The sequence below is a fragment of the Natrix helvetica genome (genome assembly GCF_964273705.1).
Source record: "Natrix helvetica genome assembly, chromosome: 12".
In the NCBI taxonomy this organism is placed as follows: Eukaryota; Metazoa; Chordata; class Lepidosauria; order Squamata; family Natricidae; genus Natrix; species Natrix helvetica.
Window position 1 is genome coordinate 12335003 of NC_138556.1, and position 17831 is coordinate 12352833.

The 17831-nt window shown below is 42.3% G+C and overlaps 1 protein-coding gene across 1 annotated transcript in view; it reads left to right on the plus strand.

Moving 5' to 3' along the window:
* The window catches only part of IL16 (interleukin 16), a 35773-nt gene extending 18026 nt beyond the window's left edge, over nucleotides 1-17747 (plus strand). The window contains exons 12-20 of the mRNA XM_081964719.1: nucleotides 655-742; nucleotides 2985-3454; nucleotides 7364-7502; nucleotides 8694-9804; nucleotides 13379-13565; nucleotides 14088-14189; nucleotides 14789-15041; nucleotides 16314-16439; nucleotides 16954-17747. Of these exons, the coding sequence (XP_081820845.1) occupies nucleotides 655-742; nucleotides 2985-3454; nucleotides 7364-7502; nucleotides 8694-9804; nucleotides 13379-13565; nucleotides 14088-14189; nucleotides 14789-15041; nucleotides 16314-16439; nucleotides 16954-17150 (2673 nt within the window). The 3' untranslated portion in view covers nucleotides 17151-17747. The remainder of the gene's footprint in view (nucleotides 1-654; nucleotides 743-2984; nucleotides 3455-7363; nucleotides 7503-8693; nucleotides 9805-13378; nucleotides 13566-14087; nucleotides 14190-14788; nucleotides 15042-16313; nucleotides 16440-16953) is intronic.
* Nucleotides 17748-17831: the final 84 nt, after the last annotated feature.

The following is a 17831-nucleotide window of genomic DNA, read 5'->3' on the forward strand; positions in this document are numbered from 1 at the left end:
AAGTCAGGTCTCAGTTTCATCAGGCACCTGCTGAGGCCTTTATCCTTGCAAAGTTGTCTACCACCGTCTTTAGACCTTCTTGGCCATTCTCTTTCTTTCATTGTTTTGTCCCTTAACAGCAACCATATAGCTTAATTCTTATTACTTACAATTAATATTGTGTAGCACTTCAAAGCTGAAAGGGTAAAGATGCTTTGGAGCGCATCAGATATGCATATAGCAACTTTGTGAAACTCCATAAAGCAGCTGCACCTCTTTTCGGGGGAAAAGATGTAGTGGTTTTAAGAAGCTGTGTTTTAAGAAGTCCTAATACTGTGTTTTCTAAAGTATACTGCTGTTTTGGGACCCAACGTTCTGCAAAGCTGTATATAAAACTTTCCTGAAAGAATTGCAATTTGCATTAGGTCAAAAAGTTGACTTGTTAATAAGTCTTGGCATGAAGTATCGTTCATGCCAACAAGTCTTGGCATGAAACATTGAGCAACCCCCTTTAGATATCTTTACCTAAACCTTGGGCAAAAAGGCTGAATTTCAGAATTTAATAGTGAAACCCACCCATAGTTCCAGGGAAGTGTGATTACAAAGTATTGTGGAAATGGAAACAAAAGCAAACTTGCCAAACTTTAAAGTTTTCATCCCGGTGGCCTATTGCAGGTGTCTGAACAGCAGCTAAAGGATGCCATTTTCAATGCCATGGAAAGCAACAAGTTGGAAAGAGACAAATTCCATTGGAATACAGAAGGTAAGGAATTCCCCTCCATTTAGATATGGAGAATTTGCCATCTTTTTTAAAGTATCCAACCAGGCCAAATCACCTTAGAGACCTTTTTGGTCCATCAGCCTGTTACCAGAATTGATACCCAGATACCACACAGAGAGAACTAGATCCTCTGGGACAAAATAACAAACAATAGTGAGCTGCAGCTTTAAAAATACAGTCCAGCAGATCCCTCAACGTGGACCTAAACTGATTTAAGGGGACTTCTCCTTTGTCCTCATAAGATGTAAGAGAGAGTTAGAACTTTCAGCATATAGCATCCCTATTTTGTAACATGTAACCCTTTCCAGTTCATCCAAAGCCAGAAAAATTGAGTTGAAATGCATCTTTTTTGATAATATCATTGCATTAAAACGCCAAGATTTTCAGACTTTCAGACCGCAAAATAAGAAACGACTCCTCTCCTGATAGGAACCATCATCTTAACCTTCACCAAGATAACCTTAATTGTTCTTTGAGCAATTGTAATAGGAATTTTTAAAAAGTACTAAAGGTGACGTTATTTTTGTGTTCATAAAGCAGATATTAATTTTATTTTTAGCCTAGTAATTTTTATTGTTTTCTCTTTTCATCATATATTACAGTTGTTATGTCAACATTTTGTACATTGTCATATCGTCTTATCTATGCATGTTTTTCTCTTTTCACCATATATTACAGTCATTATGTTAACATTTGTACCTTGTTATATCATCTTATCTATACATGTTTATAATATTCCGCTTCTATATTTACATACTTTTATACACAGTTCTATACGTATTTATATATATTGTTTTTGGCTTAATTTTTTTTTCCTAACCATTCATACCAATTATTCCAGATTTCATAATATTCCAATTCCTCTTTATCTTTTAATTTTAGGGTTAATTTGTCCATCTCTGCGCAGCCCAGTGTTTTTTTTATCATTAATTCGTTAGATATTAATTTTAAGTAGAGTATAAGATAAAATCAATGCCATATTGGACAGTTATCAATAACAAGAAGGAATTTAGATTAGTTCCTTGACATACAGTGCTTTGTGGGAGTGGTGCAGTGGCCTAGAGGTAGAGCTCTGGCCTCACAATCAGGAGGCTGTTAGTTCAATCCTAGGTAGAGGCAGCTGTTTCTCTCTCTGGGCACAATGAGAATATATCTGCTCAATATAACTCGACGTTGGTGACAGGAAAGGCATCTGGCCAGCAAACACTCCATTCAGTTGCCCAGACTTCACCCCACAAGGGATTATGGGGTCATTAAAAGGACATAATGATGTACAGTGATTTGTGGAGATTTTTAAACTCTGAATTGCAGCTTCCCAGGTAATGACATTGTGATGTCCCAAGGCATGGCACAGATAAAACACAAACAGTTGGCACTTCAAACCACACATTTATTGCTCCAAATTTCTGCTAATGCTTCCACGTTCCTGGCAAGTCCCAGAGTAGAGTAATAACAAACACCCCCCCCCTCCAACAAACCTCAAGCAGCCTCTGGCTGCAATTAGTCTAGCCCAGCGCTGTCTGCACCAAGGCTGCAAAGCAATAAATTCAAAGTTATTCGGCAAATCAAGGAGTTCAGGAAGCAAAAGATCCAGGTAATTAGTCCAGAACGCCAGAAGAAATGCAAGGATTCTTGGAAAGTTCAAACTTCGGCACACAATACTTCAGGAACTCAGTGTTTGTTCCCAACAATAGCCCCTCCCCACAAGCGTCTCCTTAAATCTCATTCCCCGGGCGTGCCTTGTGAAGATGGGCAGGGCACTCTTCTCCGGAGTAGCCTGTTCAATCTGTGCTGTTCATGCCTTCTCTCCACTCTCCAAGTCCTTGGATCAGGAGGGAGTGGTCCTTGCTCTTCACCTGACCTCTGTCCCTCATGTTCATCTTACCTCTGTTCCTTCCTGCCTATAATCTGCCCTAATCCTGAAAGTTCCTGGTCTTCCCCATTTTTTTCCGAAGAAAATGAAGCTGCCCCCTCAATCTCTGTCGGTTCGGGTTCCAGCTCGTCTTCCCCCACAGATTCAGGCTCTGACAGGGGCATGACAGGCATAGACTTTTTGCAACCTTCCTGTTTTGCCATACAAATGGCTGTGTGAGGCTACTGAAGTCCTTACACAAATCCCAGACACTTTGGGGCGCACTATTTATGAAAGTCTTTGGATTTTTAGCCATTATCTCATATCTCTCTGTGCCATGTTTGACCGTGCTGTGTTTTACTTTCATTGTAGGTGGCAGTTGGCTTAAGAAAGCTCCCTGTGAAAAATATTTGGAGAAGAGTGACGCTCACCTCAACCATCCTTCCCAAAAGCCAATGATCCGTTCCAGCAGCGATAGCAGTTACAACCCCAGGTCGTCTTGTGGAAATGGCCTTCTTTATCAGTTGACCAATGGCCAAGGAAAAGAACATCCTCTGGATGTAGCAATCACGCAGCCACCAGGCTCCCGACATTCATTTTCTGAAATGAGTTTGCGAAATGAGTCTTCCCCATCAGCGTCTCAAGGCGCCGGTCCCCTTTCACCACATAGGACTAAAAAATGCACAGAGATCCTGGTTAGGAAACCCAGGTCATTCAAGCCCAAACCTCCACCACGGAAGTATTTCAAACAGGATTGTCCTGATAATGAGCAGATGATCAGAGAGATGAAAGAGAGACCCAACCTGCATGAGAGTGAAGTCCCGCCATCTTCAAACGCTCAGGTAAGACAAGCTTTCTGGTGGACAGAAGGGACTAAAAAATGCCAACAATGGAGAGAAACAACTGAGGAAGAACAGCTGTTACCCATTGATGCATAAGGGCCAGGTTGTATCATCTAGAAGTAGAGAGTTTGTGAGCCCCCAGCAAACAAGTGTAGATAGTACAGCACCACAAAACCAGTGAGAACCTCTTTAAAAAAGGAAGCATCATGGACTGGAATATCACATAAACAAGGAATGGCTTAAAGTATCTTTAGACAATCTCCCAACCAAAAACTCGAAAGAATCCAAGCAAAATGTATTGGGATGGCTTCATAAATGCCGAAAAAGCGTGAAAGCAGATTTTTATAAGCCAGTAAGGGTGTCTCTGGGAGTATGGCTTGTAGACACCTGGATGACATTTCAGAAAGAACATCCTGAAGCATTTGAAGGTGATGTGGATGATTGGGTGACGATATCCCCAAATCATATCACTCTTCCAGGCCCAGAAACTCATTATTTGATTCCACACGAATGGCCAGCGGGAACCTCTTTTTTTTAAAAGGGGGGCATTGTGGACTGGGATATTCTTAAAGAAGGAATGGCTTCAAATGTCTTTAGACAATCTCCAAACGAAAAGTTGTAGAGAATCCAGGCAAAATATATTAGAATAGCTTCATAAATGCCTAAAAAGCGTGAAAGCAGATGTTTATAAACCAGTAAGAGAGTCAGTCTCTGGGAGTATGGAGTTTCAGAAGGAACATCCTGAAGCATTCAAGGGGGGATATGGATGACTGGGTGAAGATATTGCTGTTGAAGGCTCAGAAACAGAATATCTCACTTCACAGGAATGGCTGGAAGCCTCCATTCAAGCCATTCAAAACCTACCAAAGTCTGAAGCAAAATCTGAAGCTACTCCAAGGAAGAGATGGCTTCAGTAATCATTAAATGGTCTTCTGAGTCAGTTGCTTATTGGGAAGGAGTGATTGGGGGGGGGGGGGTGATCTTCATTCTCCTCTTCGTGGATAGCAAGGTAGTGCCAACCAAACGACTGGCATCAACGGGCAGCCAGACTGCATTGGAAAATTGGCAGTTAACGACAGTTGGCAGCCAGACACCTTGGTAGAATTCCTGAGTATCATGGCAACGGATAAACAAAATGGGCCTTTTAAGGCCCAAAGGACTGAACTCAACCATAAGTCCATGTATTTGCAATACACTAAATAAATAGTGTATAAACAGATTTGGCTTCCAGATGTGACAGTTGGTTGGGGGGGGGCATCATAACTCTGAAGGCAAAGCAACTATTGGTTAAGCAAGGAACCTGTGAGAGTAGGCTGAAGCCACCGAATTGAAAGTGGTCAAGGCATGTAAGCAGTGTGGAGAAAAGCCAGGAAAAGGAACCAAGTCATTAAGGGAGGGGGGGGAAAGGACAATAGTTGGCCCTGAGCCCATGGCAAGCCCCTCCCCAAATATCACCAACAAAGGAGTTGGGCCTGCATGGGAAACACCTCCCCCCCCCCAACAAATGCCAGCTATTGTAGTGGTATCAATGAGGTTGCTTTGAAAGAGTTGAGATCGTAATAGGGCTCAGTTGAATGCTGAATGTAAACCGTTTCCTCCCCCAAGGGCGGGCTTTATAGCCGATTTTTAGACAAGAAGTTGACCTTTTTGAGATGGCAAAAACACGATGAGTGAGAACCGATGCCTTGAATGACAAATGAAAATGCATTTGCAAAACAAGAAAAGAAAACTCTCTGAAACTGTCTCTCAAAGCAACCGCCCTATCTGAGAACAAGCAAAAATCCCTCCTGTGTGTGGGAACACCGACTTGCGGGCCTCTTCAAAATAAAAAAAATAAAAAAAAAGTTTGAGAAGACAATAGCAGGGGAAAAGGAACTAGACTTTACGTCCGAGTATCTGGAGTGCAGAAAAGGAAAATATCAAATGATATATGCAAAGCACGCAAAAAAAACACACACAAAAAAAAACCAGTAACCCTAGGATGGAGGAAAGCACCTAAATTTACAGAACGTCAAGAGTTTCAGAGTTAAATGCAGGATAAAAGATTTGATCTTTCCTTCTATTGCTTTATTTCAAAACATGCCTCTGCGTATATTCATAAAAATGAGTACTGCAGATCATTTAAATATAGATGTCTTATTTCTTGTTGGGATTCACAGAACACACGAACCCCTTCCTTACAGCTTATTCAAGGTTAAAAACTGGATCATATTAGACCACTGTAGTATATTTATGCGTTGTGATGGGGGGGGGGGTTTCAAAGAAATAGTGATAAGCAAGAATATCAGTAATTTGTGAAGTTTCATCTCATGTGCATGGAACCATAAATGAGATAATTAAATATGTAAGACATGAAGGACCTGCAATGATTAGTTATTAGTGGCAAAATAATTCTATTTCTAAGGTCCACAACTCTGCTCTTAAAAAAAGACAAAACCTTTAGAAGCTTTAGAAGTGTATGATTCTCCATTCTCCTTTGATCTATCCCAAATATCCTATTGAAACTTCAATTAGAATCTCCTTTCGTATCTACCCATATAAAAATATGAGCGCTTAAGATATCAGATACAATTATGGGGTTATTCACATGTAGATAATTTAAATAGCTTTGACCTGTTAACTGTTCTAAGTTAATTTGTGCTCATGTTTAATGCTGAAGAGCCTTTTTTGAAACTTGCCTGTTTTCCCACCTCATTCTCAGCTTCCTTGAGAATTTCTGTCAAATTTCTCTTGGTGTTTTTGAGATGACTTTCTTACTGGAGTGAAGATATATGTTTTCTCTTTAACTTCTTTCTATCACACTGAAACGTTCCAGGTTTCTCCAACTGAAAGAACCCCCATTAGAAGTGTTTTCTGTGAATATTTTCCTTTGGGATTGAAAGGGAAGGCAGAGAGTAAAAATTAGAAGAGTTAAAAAGTTAGAACAATTAATCTGTGGAACAACTTGCCTCCAGAAGTTGTGAATGCTCCAATACTGAAAAATATTTAAATAGATGTTGGATAACATTTGCCTGAAGTGGTGTAGGGTTTCTTGCATAAGCAGGGGGTTGGACTAGAAGACCTCCAAGGTCCCTTCCAACTCCGTTATTCTATTCTACACCATTAAGGGTTGTATAAGAATAACAGACTAACAGAGTTGGAAGGGACCATGGAGATCTTCTAGTCCAACCCCCTGCTCAAGCAGGAAACCCTACACCACTTCAGGCAAATGTTATCCAACATCTATTTAAATATTTTCAGTGTTGGAGCATTCACAACTTCTGGAGGCAATTGTTCCACAGGTGAATTGTTCTCACTGCCAGGAAATTTCTCCTTTGTTAATTTCTCCAAGAAAAGACACGACATTCACACAGGGCCTTCTGAAAACTGAAGAAGGGCAAGAAAACCACACTTTGCCCAATAACATTTCACCGACATTCTCTTCCTCTTTCGGTGAAATTTTAAAGGAAATTAAATGTGAACTGGAGGTGGTGGTGGTGGTGGGGAATATTTCAACATAATTTAAGGCTCTGGAAGCATCGTTTTTATTTTTCCAGAAGTAGAAGTCCACGTGCAAATCAAGTCCCTGTTTTGATCTTCTTTTTTAAATGCTTAGGAATGGATTGCAAAGGATTTTAAAATCTGGCAAAAAATGACGCATGGTTAAAAAAAAAGTGAGAGAGAAGAAAATCCTGTTTTTAACCCAGTGATTAGATAAGTCAGAATTAAGCTAAATCCTGACTGAGTGTTATTTACAGAATCTAATGGCATAACGCTGAACTAACAGCATCATTTGTCAGACTTGAAAACCCAACCTGGTCAAAATCTGAGTTCCAGATGAAACCTTTTGTGTTTCTCTAGATGATACCAGAGAATGCAGTTTGATGCAACTCAGTGTTGTCAGCTTTGTGCTTCCTGTTTTGTCGACAGGAAGTTGGGGACCTGCTGCGGCTGAGAAATAAGACGGTTGTAACTCACGGCACATTTGCAAGTTCTTTGGCTCCACGAGCTGCAGAACAGCTGAAGGTGTCCTCAGGAGCTGCAGATCGCGAAAAGAAAAACAGCCAAGGTACGATTTGTTTGCCTGCCATGGAAAGTCAGTGCTAACCAAGGAGCCTCCTTTGGAAAAGGAGAGTCCTTGGTTAGCACTGACGTAGGAGTTATTGTGCAAATTCCAGCTTTGCAATCCTGGGCTAGCGATCGTTATCATAACCAACTGGCATGCAGTTTTCTGCAAACGATCTGAATAAATCTGTCCAGGATGGTGCTCAAAATTAATGCATGAATGAAATGGGATGGTCTAACTGCACAACTATGTGAGTTAGTAATTGTGTCTACCTAGAAGTCCCTCAGCAAATAGAAGATAACGACATTTCTTCTATTTTGCTGCCATAAAAACTGCCCGGATATCTCAAATTGAAAGAGATTTTCTCAGTTTTGGCTTCGTCAGAAATAAATTTCACTCATAGGCATAGGATTGCATGGGAGCAATTGTAAAGTTCCAGGATTGTTACTGGCAGGTGCAAACCAATTTTTGCACAGTTCCATAGGTATAATTGAGTTGGGGGGGGGGACCCTTGCTCACAAGCATTCACAGACTGTAATCCTGTAGGGCAATTTTGAATTCAGAACGATGCAAAAAAGCAAAGGAATTTTGGCGACGGAGTCAGATGTGGTTAGAAACAACGGTTGGACAAAGATTAGAACTTAAACCAGAATTATTTTTATTAGGAATTATAACAGAGGGCTACAGTAAAGGGTCAACGTATTTAATACTACACGTTATAACAGCGGTGAGAATGGTGTACGCCCAACAATGGTAAAGCGAAAATATACCTTTAGAAAGAGAGATAATAAAGAAAGTATTGGATTGCGCGGAAATGGTTAGATTGATGTTAGAATTAAAGAATAAAGGAGAGACAGAATAACCTGATATATGGAATAGATTTTACCAATGGTTGGAACTGAGAGGTGGGAGTTGGAACAGGAAATAAACAGGATTTGTAGACCCGAAATGTGTTGTAATATGTGTAAATATAAATGATTATATTGGGCAGAATAATTGTATATAATTAGTCAGGTATGATGAGTATATATGATATTTGTTCTATATTTTAGTGTGTATGGCGGAGATAATGCCAGGATGGTTGCACTGTGTCTGATATTTTAATATGAAATGAATTTTAAAAAAATAAAGGAAAAAAAAGAATGATCCCATTGGTGAGAGCTGACGTTTTGTTAACCTTCTGATGCATTTTAGGGAAGGCAGACTCCTCTGCAAGGCCTGCACTCAGAAGACAAGCTAGGGTGGATTATAGCCTTGAGGCGACAACCGAAGATCCTTGGGTGAGAATTTCCGACTGCATCAAAAGCTTGTTTAACCCCAGCATGGCCGAAGAAAGGTGCAGCTTAAACATGCCGCATGGCGTCGAAAGCAAAGACGGTGAGGCAACTTTGCATTGCTCGGACGTGGCCCTGCAGCCCTCAGACACTGAGGAGAGCGATCCCAAGGCCTCTTCTACCTCAGAAGAAGGCGACTGTGTGAAGAAAGGACCACCTGTAGCGCCCAAACCAGCTTGGTTCCGTCAAAGCCTCAAGGGACTAAAGAAAGGAAATTCAGATGTGAAACCTCTCAGAAACAGCGTCAGTGAGCATCAAAGCATGTCGGACAACGAGGCGGGCTCCATGACCAAGATCATCCGGACATCTAGAGGATCGTCAATCAAGCAGAGAATTAGCTCTTTTGAAAATCTGGGCACCCCTCAGTCACCTGAAAAGGGGACTAGGAAGCTGAGTCCGAAGCCCTCCGTTCAAAAAGAAGAAGCTTCCAGCAGGCAGGATTCCCAAACGGCCAAGTTTGATCCTCAGGAAGTCTCCACCAGTAACATCGACCACCGAGGTTCTGAGCAGAGCAGCCATCTGCTGTCATCTCAAGGAGAAGATCAGCTCAGCTCCTCTTCTTCCTCCTGCATGGAGCGCTGTGCTTCGATTTCGAAGACGAGCAGCAGCAGCAACCGTCTTGACTCATCTTTGAATCTTTCAGCCTCGCAAAATACGGAACTTGACCCACCAGTCACAAAAGCACCGAGTCAACGAGCACGGAGCTTTCCGCTCACTTCATCTCAGACATGTGAGATGTTGAAAAGCAAAGCCGAAGGAGAAAAATGCAGCAAAATCTACTCCATTAGCAATCACTTCTCATCAGCTTTGATGAAATCCTTAGATGGCTTTCCTTCTCAGTCTCCTCGGTGTCCTAGGAAGAGCCCTGGAACCTCCAACGGAGGGATTTCTGAGTCTTGCCCAGAAGAAGACAAGGTTGCTGTCCCTCAAGGAAGAGAAGTTCAGTCTCTGGACACTGGCTATTCTCTTAAGTAAGGTCTTTCTGTTTGTAACTTTTAAGTGTGTGTTTTTTTCGGTGCCTCAGCGGCTAAGATGTTGAGCTTGTTGATCAGAAAGATTGGCGTTTTGGCGGCTCGAATCCCTAGCGCCATGTAATGGAGTGAGTTCCTGTTACTTGTCCCACCTTCTGCCAACCTAGCAGTTTGAAAGAACGTAAAAATGCAAGTAGAAAAATAGGGACCACCTTTGGTTGGGAAGGTAACTGCATTCCGTGCGCCTTTGGCGTTTAGTCATGCCGGCCACATGACCACGGAGACATCTTTGGACAGCGCTGGCTCTTTGGCTTTGAAACAGAGATGAGCGCCGTTCCCCAGAGTCAGGAATGACTAGCACATATGTGCGAGGGGAACCTTTACCTTTTAGTTAAAAAAAATAACCCCTTGCATTCAGTATTTGCTTTGGAGTTTAAGTCAGCTTTTGTACAAATGCTCATATAATACCAAGCTCTCATGATTTTGGTTTTGGCTTAGAATTATGTTCCCACTTACCTATGTTGGCTTAGTGTTATTAATAAACTAGATCTTGTTGTTATGTGTCTGTGGAGATTCTCAGGCATCCTGCACATCCCAAAAGGTATATTTTTCAAGAAGCAACTGGACTGTCTTTGTTTTTCCTTGAAGATGTTTTGCTTCTCATCCAAGAAGCTTCTTCAATTCTGATGTTCAGAACTGAAAAAGCTTTTTGGATGAGAAGCAAAACGTCTTCAAGGAAAAACAAAAACAGTCCAGTTGCCTCTTGAGAAAGTACTTTTGGGACACCCGTGGCTATGATCAACAAATCATGATTTTAAAAACTCTGGCTTAGTATGCTGCGACTTTCAAATTTTTAACTGAATTTAACCTTTTTAAGATACTTTTGGCCTGGATAATTGAGTTGTCATCAACATATCAACATTTTTGGGGGAAAACCCTTCAGTTGATGGGGCAAGAGTTGGTACATTCCAATGACACTCTGTCTGACTAAATTTTTTATTTTGACTGATGAAGATACTTGGACAAGTAATGAAATATCTCAGACTAACAAACTTGGATCGAGTTGCTGTGATTTTAGCCTTTTTTTTTTAACAGACCCAGTTTTTACCTTCCATTCCTGCAGCATCCAACATTCTATGTTATTTTAGAAGTTGTTCAGTTCTCCTTGGGCTCATCTTGTTGTCATATCCTTTCTTAAGGTTGTCTTAGTGATGTTTTGTTCACATGAGGTCTCAAAGAACGGTTTGGCTATTATTATATAGGATGTTGCTTTTTTATTTCAGCCCTTGCCTAGGGATGGGATTCAGCTGGTTCGCACCAGTTTGAGTGAAACACATGATTTTACATCCGGAATCGATAGTTGCAAGAACTGGCTGGCCCTGCCCACCTTGCCCCGCCCCTCCCAGGAGTCTCCATGTGGCCCATTCATCATGCCATGTAAGGCTCTGGGAGGGCAAAAAATGGGCCTCCCAGAAGTCCAGAAATGGGTCCGTTTCTGGCCAGAGGGCCTCCAGAGTCCAGGGGAGGCCATTTTCACCCTCCCGGAGGCCATTTTCGCCCTCCCGGAGGCTCGAAAAACCCCTCAGGAACCTGGGGAGGGTGAAAACGCCTCCCCCACCACCACCATGTGCAGGAGGCCGAGTAGGCCACGCCCACCATGGTCATGCCCACCCAGCAACCAGGCAGAGAACTGGTTGATTACATTTTTCCGTCCCACCCCTGGTCCTGCCCTTGCTGTGAATGAATTATTCACCAACAACCCAATGAAAGGGAACTTTGAAACTTCCAAATGTTCTCAAATTAGGTCTCTCTGTAGAAAAATTGGCCATAAAAACCACAACTTGAAATAGGGATTTTCCTAACTTGGTTTGAAAGTTCAGATATAGTAATTGATTGGAAAACTGTTTATTTTGACACCGGTTCCTATGTTGCAATTCGGGCCCTCCGTTCTTCCATCACATGTGGCTATTTGAGGAAATTACCGCATATTCTTCTCCCCTTGACCCCCCCCCCCAGGCCTTATGCCTTCATGGCTTCTGCTTTTAAATCTCAACATGCTGAGTCTCCCTTTATTTAAGAAGCTGGTTCTGAGAAATGGGAGGACACGGGACTTCCATGAATCTAAGTGAGGTGAATAAAGACACCACGTGGATGTAAGAGGCTGAGTTTCAGAAGAAAGAAACGCCTGCCAGTATCGCCTGAAATATAGAATTCAGTTCAGTCTTCATGAGCTCCTCTACTCTGAAGAATCTGGGTCTCTCTGAAAACAACCCTGAAATGCCACCAGGTTGGCTGTATTTGGAAGCTGAGATGATTTATTTCGAACTTGATTGTAGGGTATTTGAAACTACGATAAATGATTCTTTAAAACTAAAACAGTTTTGTGGAGTTTGTGGGCAGTCTGTTTTCCAATTTGCAGGAACTTCACATTCTGGGCTTCAGACCTTTGAAAGGGAAAAGTGTTTCTAGCTTTCCTGCTGTTCCTCAGAGCAAGCATTGGGGAATGGATGGATGGAGAGAGATAGAAAGATAAATATAAAGAGATAGATAAATAAATATAGATAGATATACAGATGGATGGATGGATAGATAGATAGAGAGGTAGATAGAGAGGTAGGTAGATATAGATAAATACATAGATGGATGAGATGATAGATAGATGATAGATAGATAGATAGATAGATAGATAGATAGATAGATAGATAGATAGATAGATAGATATAATAGGTAGGTAGGTAGGTAGGTAGGTAGGTAGGTAGGTAGGTAGATGATAGATAGATGATTAGATAGATAGATAGATAGATAGATAGATAGATAGATAGATAGATAGATAGATGATAGATAGATGATAGATAGATGATAGATAGATAGATAGATAGATAGATGATAGATAGATGATGATAGATAGATAGATAGATAGATAGATAGATAGATAGATGATAGATAGATAGATAGATAGATAGATAGATAGATAGATAGATAGATAGATAGATAGATGATAGATAGATGATAGATAGATGGATATAGATAGATGATAGATAGATGATGATTGATAGATAGATAGATAGATAGATAGATAGATAGATGATAGATAGATAGATAGATAGATAGATAGATAGATAGATAGATAGATAGATAGATAGATAGAATTGAAAGTGCTGCTGGTGTGCCCTGTAGAACCATTCCTGATTTTAAGTACAGTTTCCTGAATAAGTCCCAGTTTCTGAATTCAAATACCTTGCTGGGACAAGTAAGAAGACTGTAACAGCATAATAAGAACCTATAGAATCCAGATTTTGATCCTGAACATCCATTCTCTATTCTTATCAGAATAAATAAGATACATTCTGATATTCTGAATAGATAGTAGATATTCTGACATTCCCTTTTTGCACTAAAATATGAATTAAACAAAAAAGGGAATATTTGAAAAACACAAGTGAGTTGATGGTAATAGGAGTCTAGAAAGCGGCTTGGCTGTCATGAGGAGAAGAAATAGAAAAATTAAAAGAAGCCGTTTCAAATGGAAGCCAACTGCTTCTTATTCAGCGTTTCCCCTTCCCAAATTGTCTAGCCTTTCTGAGTTGAGAGACTACAGAGCAAATCACCCAGACAAAGAGAAGAGGGAAGATAAGAAGAAAGCCTCCAACCCGTCTCCAACCCTGGGCACCTCCGGGCAAGCGGTCATCTCTCTCCTCACTCCCGAAGAACTGGAGAAGCTTCTGGAGGAGGTGAAATCTTTGGACGAGGCAACCTTAAAGGCAAGTCTCTGATATCGTCAACTTTTCCAATAGCTTCTCCTAACCAAGAATCTGTGAACGTTTCATGCAACAATCCTTATCCCTCTCAGCCAGCAGAGCCAGTAGTATTAGTAGGATGGAATATTCCTGTGACGGTGCACCCATGGCATGCATGCCAGAGGTTGCATGCAGAGCCCTCTCTGTGGGCATGTGCGCCATCACCCCAGCTCAGCCAGCTGTTTGTCAGGTTTCTGAGGCACGCATGCATGCCAGGCAGCTGCTCATCGGGTATCTGGTGCTTGCACATGCGCCGCCTTTCGTTTTGGCCACTCTGTACCTAAAAGGTTTGCCATCACTGGAATATTCCATCCATCCATTTCCTAGCACTGACTCAGTTATCCAGGTGGGAGCGCCACTTTCACTTGATGCATTCAAGCAGATGCTGAAGATGACTATTGTCAGGAATGCTTTAGTACTTGTAGTATTCAGGATCTTCTTTCTCTCATCCTGCCCCATTTATTTACTTTGTTTTGCTTTGCGCAGCAACTCAATGACATTCACGTGACGATTCTGCACAAAGAAGAAGGGACTGGCCTTGGGTTTAGCTTGGCCGGTGGAATAGATCTCGAAAACAAAGCTGTTGTCGTAAGTGATCTGCTGGGTGATTTATTTTATTGGGGGGGTGGGGGCAGCTTCCTGATGGATCAAAACCTCTTTGTGGGAATAATTTTGGCTCCCATCTCATGTGGATTCTTTCATAGTCAAGAGAAGCCTGGAAGCCCATTATCTCCATCCCTAGAACAGCACTTCCACTACTATACTATCTTAGTTCGTGATCTTGTTGCACATAAGGAAATTTAAACCAAGTAAAGGAAAATCATATTCTGTACTATCATATTAACCGCCCTCCCTTCCTTCTTTCTCCATTAGAACAATTTTCCTGCTTATTTGCCACCGCATGGAGAAATTCAAAAACTCTCCTGTTTTCTAGGACCTTGCAATTTACCTGTCTGCCTTTAAGGACAGAATGTATAATGTATTCTTTAAATTAGCACTGGCAAGAATATTATAAATTAATCCTGTTTTTAAATGGAACCGGGGCTAATTTGCGGACACTCTCCACTGATCAAACTCTATGATGCAACTTTTTTAAAAAAGCAAAAAAATCTCACCCATCTTACTTCTCGCAATGCAAATGAAAGACTGGTAAGGAAGCTTCCCCACTGCATCTCTTTTTGTAATAGGTTCACAAAGTCTTCCCCAGCGGCTTAGCATCTCAGGAAGGAACTATCCGAAAAGGGGATGAAGTCTTATCGATCAATGGAAAATCCCTCAAGGGTGCCACTCACAGCGAAGCGCTGGAGATCTTGCGGAAAGCACGGCATCTCAGGCTGGCAGTAATTGTCACACGGAAACCCAAAGAGAGAGAATGGAGCACCCAAAGTGGCTCGCTTGAATCCTCAGCATCAACAGGAAGTGAAACTTCAATGGATTCCAGTGAGTCCGGGGCCTGATGGCGGGAAGGGAAGAGGGGCTGGTACTATAGAGAGGGATGAATGGCAAAGTGTATGCACAGGAGGTATCTTGGTGCAATTTTGTGGTCTTCCGTAGAAAGCATCTCAAAACAATCTAGAGAAAGAAGTTGGTGGAGGAAGAAGTATTTGCATACTGTAGAATTAGCGGAAAAACGAAGAGAGAGAGGGAGGGAGGGAGAGAACAAGTGATATGAGCCAAGGTGACACAGTGGTTAGAGTGTGGTACTGCAGGCTATTTCTGCTGCCTGCCCGCTGCCTGCAATTTAGCAGTTCAAATCTCACCAGGCTCAAGGTTAACTCAGTCTGAGGTGCGTAAAAATGAGGACCCAGATTGTTGGGGGCAAAATTCTGACTCTGTAAACTGCTTAGAGAGGGCTGTAAAAGCACTGTGAAGCGGTATATAAGTCTAAGCGCTATTGCTATATGGAGAAAATATTTTGCAAAAAAAAAAAAAAAACAAGAATCACAAGTAAGGTAATTCTACACACCTTGCTTGATTCCTCCAGGGCACAGTTTCTCAGATCTTTTGGAAAGTTAAAGTTTCCAGTGAGCAGGGAGGGCAGTGATCCAAATGTATGAAGAAGATCCAAGATTATAGGACAAAACTTTTGAAATCCCCTCCCTTTCAAAACTACGTTATCCTTCTTTGGCGACTTCCATCAAACTTTTCAAGTTTCCCATCTCTAGATGACAGGAAATTTTGCACCCCAGATTTCAGCAATTTATAGCGAAAGGGAGCTCCAGGAATTTCAAAAAAGAAAAAAGGGGTTGGTTGGGATTCACACAAGGGCCTATGAGCTCTAACCACCTGCCCATAATTGTTATCAAGTCAGGTTATTATCCCTCTCAGTCAGTAGTTCCCAACTTTTTGGGGGGCCATGCCCCACCTAAGCATCTCTAAAATCCTGATGCCCCTGCCCCCCCCAATGACATATAATTCTTACTTTACTCAAAAAGTGAACTCTACTCATGCAGTAGGAAACCTAAAAGCCTATTAACTTGGTTTAAATAAGGTTCAAATTGCCCCCATTAAAAAACAAATTGCCTCCCTATGGGGCATGGGCCCCATGTTGGGAACCACTGCTCTAAGTTAACTGTCTGAGATCCTCTTAGTGGCCCAGTATCGAGCGTATCTATCTGTACAAAACTGATGGTTTTCTGTAGCACCATGCCACGTTATAGCTTTTTACTAACGAAACTCGTTCTCCTCCGACAATATTCTGCTTTGACCCAGCAACAGAAGATCTGATCTTTACAGTTACCCTGGAGAAGACATCCGCAGGTTTAGGTTTCACTCTGGAAGGAGGAAAAGGCTCCATTCATGGAGACAAGCCAATCACCATCAGCCGGCTTTTTAAAGGTACGCCTCCATCTATTCTCTGCCTCCTGAGTCCCAGCTGATCAGGAGGAAATGGGGATTTTGCAGTATCCTTCCCTTGGAGTGGGGTGAGAATGGGGACTTTGCAGTATCCTTCCCTTGGAGTGGGGTGAGAATGGGGAGTTTGCAGTATCCTTCCCCTGGAGTGGGGTGAGAATGAAGATTTTGCAGTATCCTTCCCTTGGAGTGGGGTGAGAATGGGGATTTTGCAGTATCCTTCCTTTGGAGTGGGGTGAGAATGGGGATTTTGCAGTATCCTTCCCCTGGAATAGGGTGAGAATGGGGATTTTGCAGTATCCTTCCCTTGGAGTGGGGTGAGAATGGGGACTTTGCAGTATCCTTCCCCTGGAATAGGGTGAGAATGGGATTGAATTCCACCCCTGGCTGCACTTCTTTCCTTCTCTGGATACCCATGAATGACCAATATGTATTTTGATATCTCTCCCACACCCCTATCCTCCCACACGTTGCTAATACCACGCTTTGCGTCTTTCAGGCATGACACCCCAACACAACCCCCCTGTTCAGCCTGGAGACGAGCTGCTGCAGGTGCACACCCATCTGATGCAAGGACTCACCCGCTTCGAAGCTTGGAATATCATCCGAACCTTACCGGATGGGTTTATCACTGCCATCATCAGGAGGAAAAATTCAGGGGCTGGAACGGCTTCCTCTCTTCATGGGGAGGAGTAGTGGCCATGACGGTCGCAACGCTCAGAAGGCGATTCGGAACTCCCAAACTAGGGACTCATCCCTTGCCCCTGTCAGCTACTCTGCAGCTGATTTAACGGCCCGTGTTCCTTGCTCGCAAAGGGAATGCCAAGAAAGGCGGAGACGAGGAGGCCAGTGTAAGCAGCTCCCTTGTTTGCGTTCGCAGAATCACTCAAAATTCCTGTGGGGAGCTGTGCCCGAATTAATCAAGGATTTTGCCAAAAGCGAAAGGGCAGAACCCTGAAAGAAGATTTGATGGCAGAGGAGATAGCGGGATTAATGAATTGGCCCTCGATTGCCTAATTAGCATCAAAGCAAACACGGGAGCCCAGCGCATGGAGATCAATTTCAGGACCCATGCCTTCCTTTGATGCAACCTGGTGGGTGTATCATGGACGTCAGGCCTTTTATGACCGTTCCTGGGATTACAAGTGTGTAAAAGTGTGTGTACATTTCCACCACCGGGGAAGCTACTCTCTCTCACTTTGAACTGGCTGTAGATTGTCCGTTGCTGGATCAGGAAAGCCTGATTTAAACCACATTTTTACCTGTTCCTCCAATAAAGTATTGTCCTTTTAATCGTGTTACATTTACTTACAATTATCTCTCTCCCCAGCACCAAAGAGCTCGGTTCAGAAATAGCTGCTGCAAACTTCGATCCAA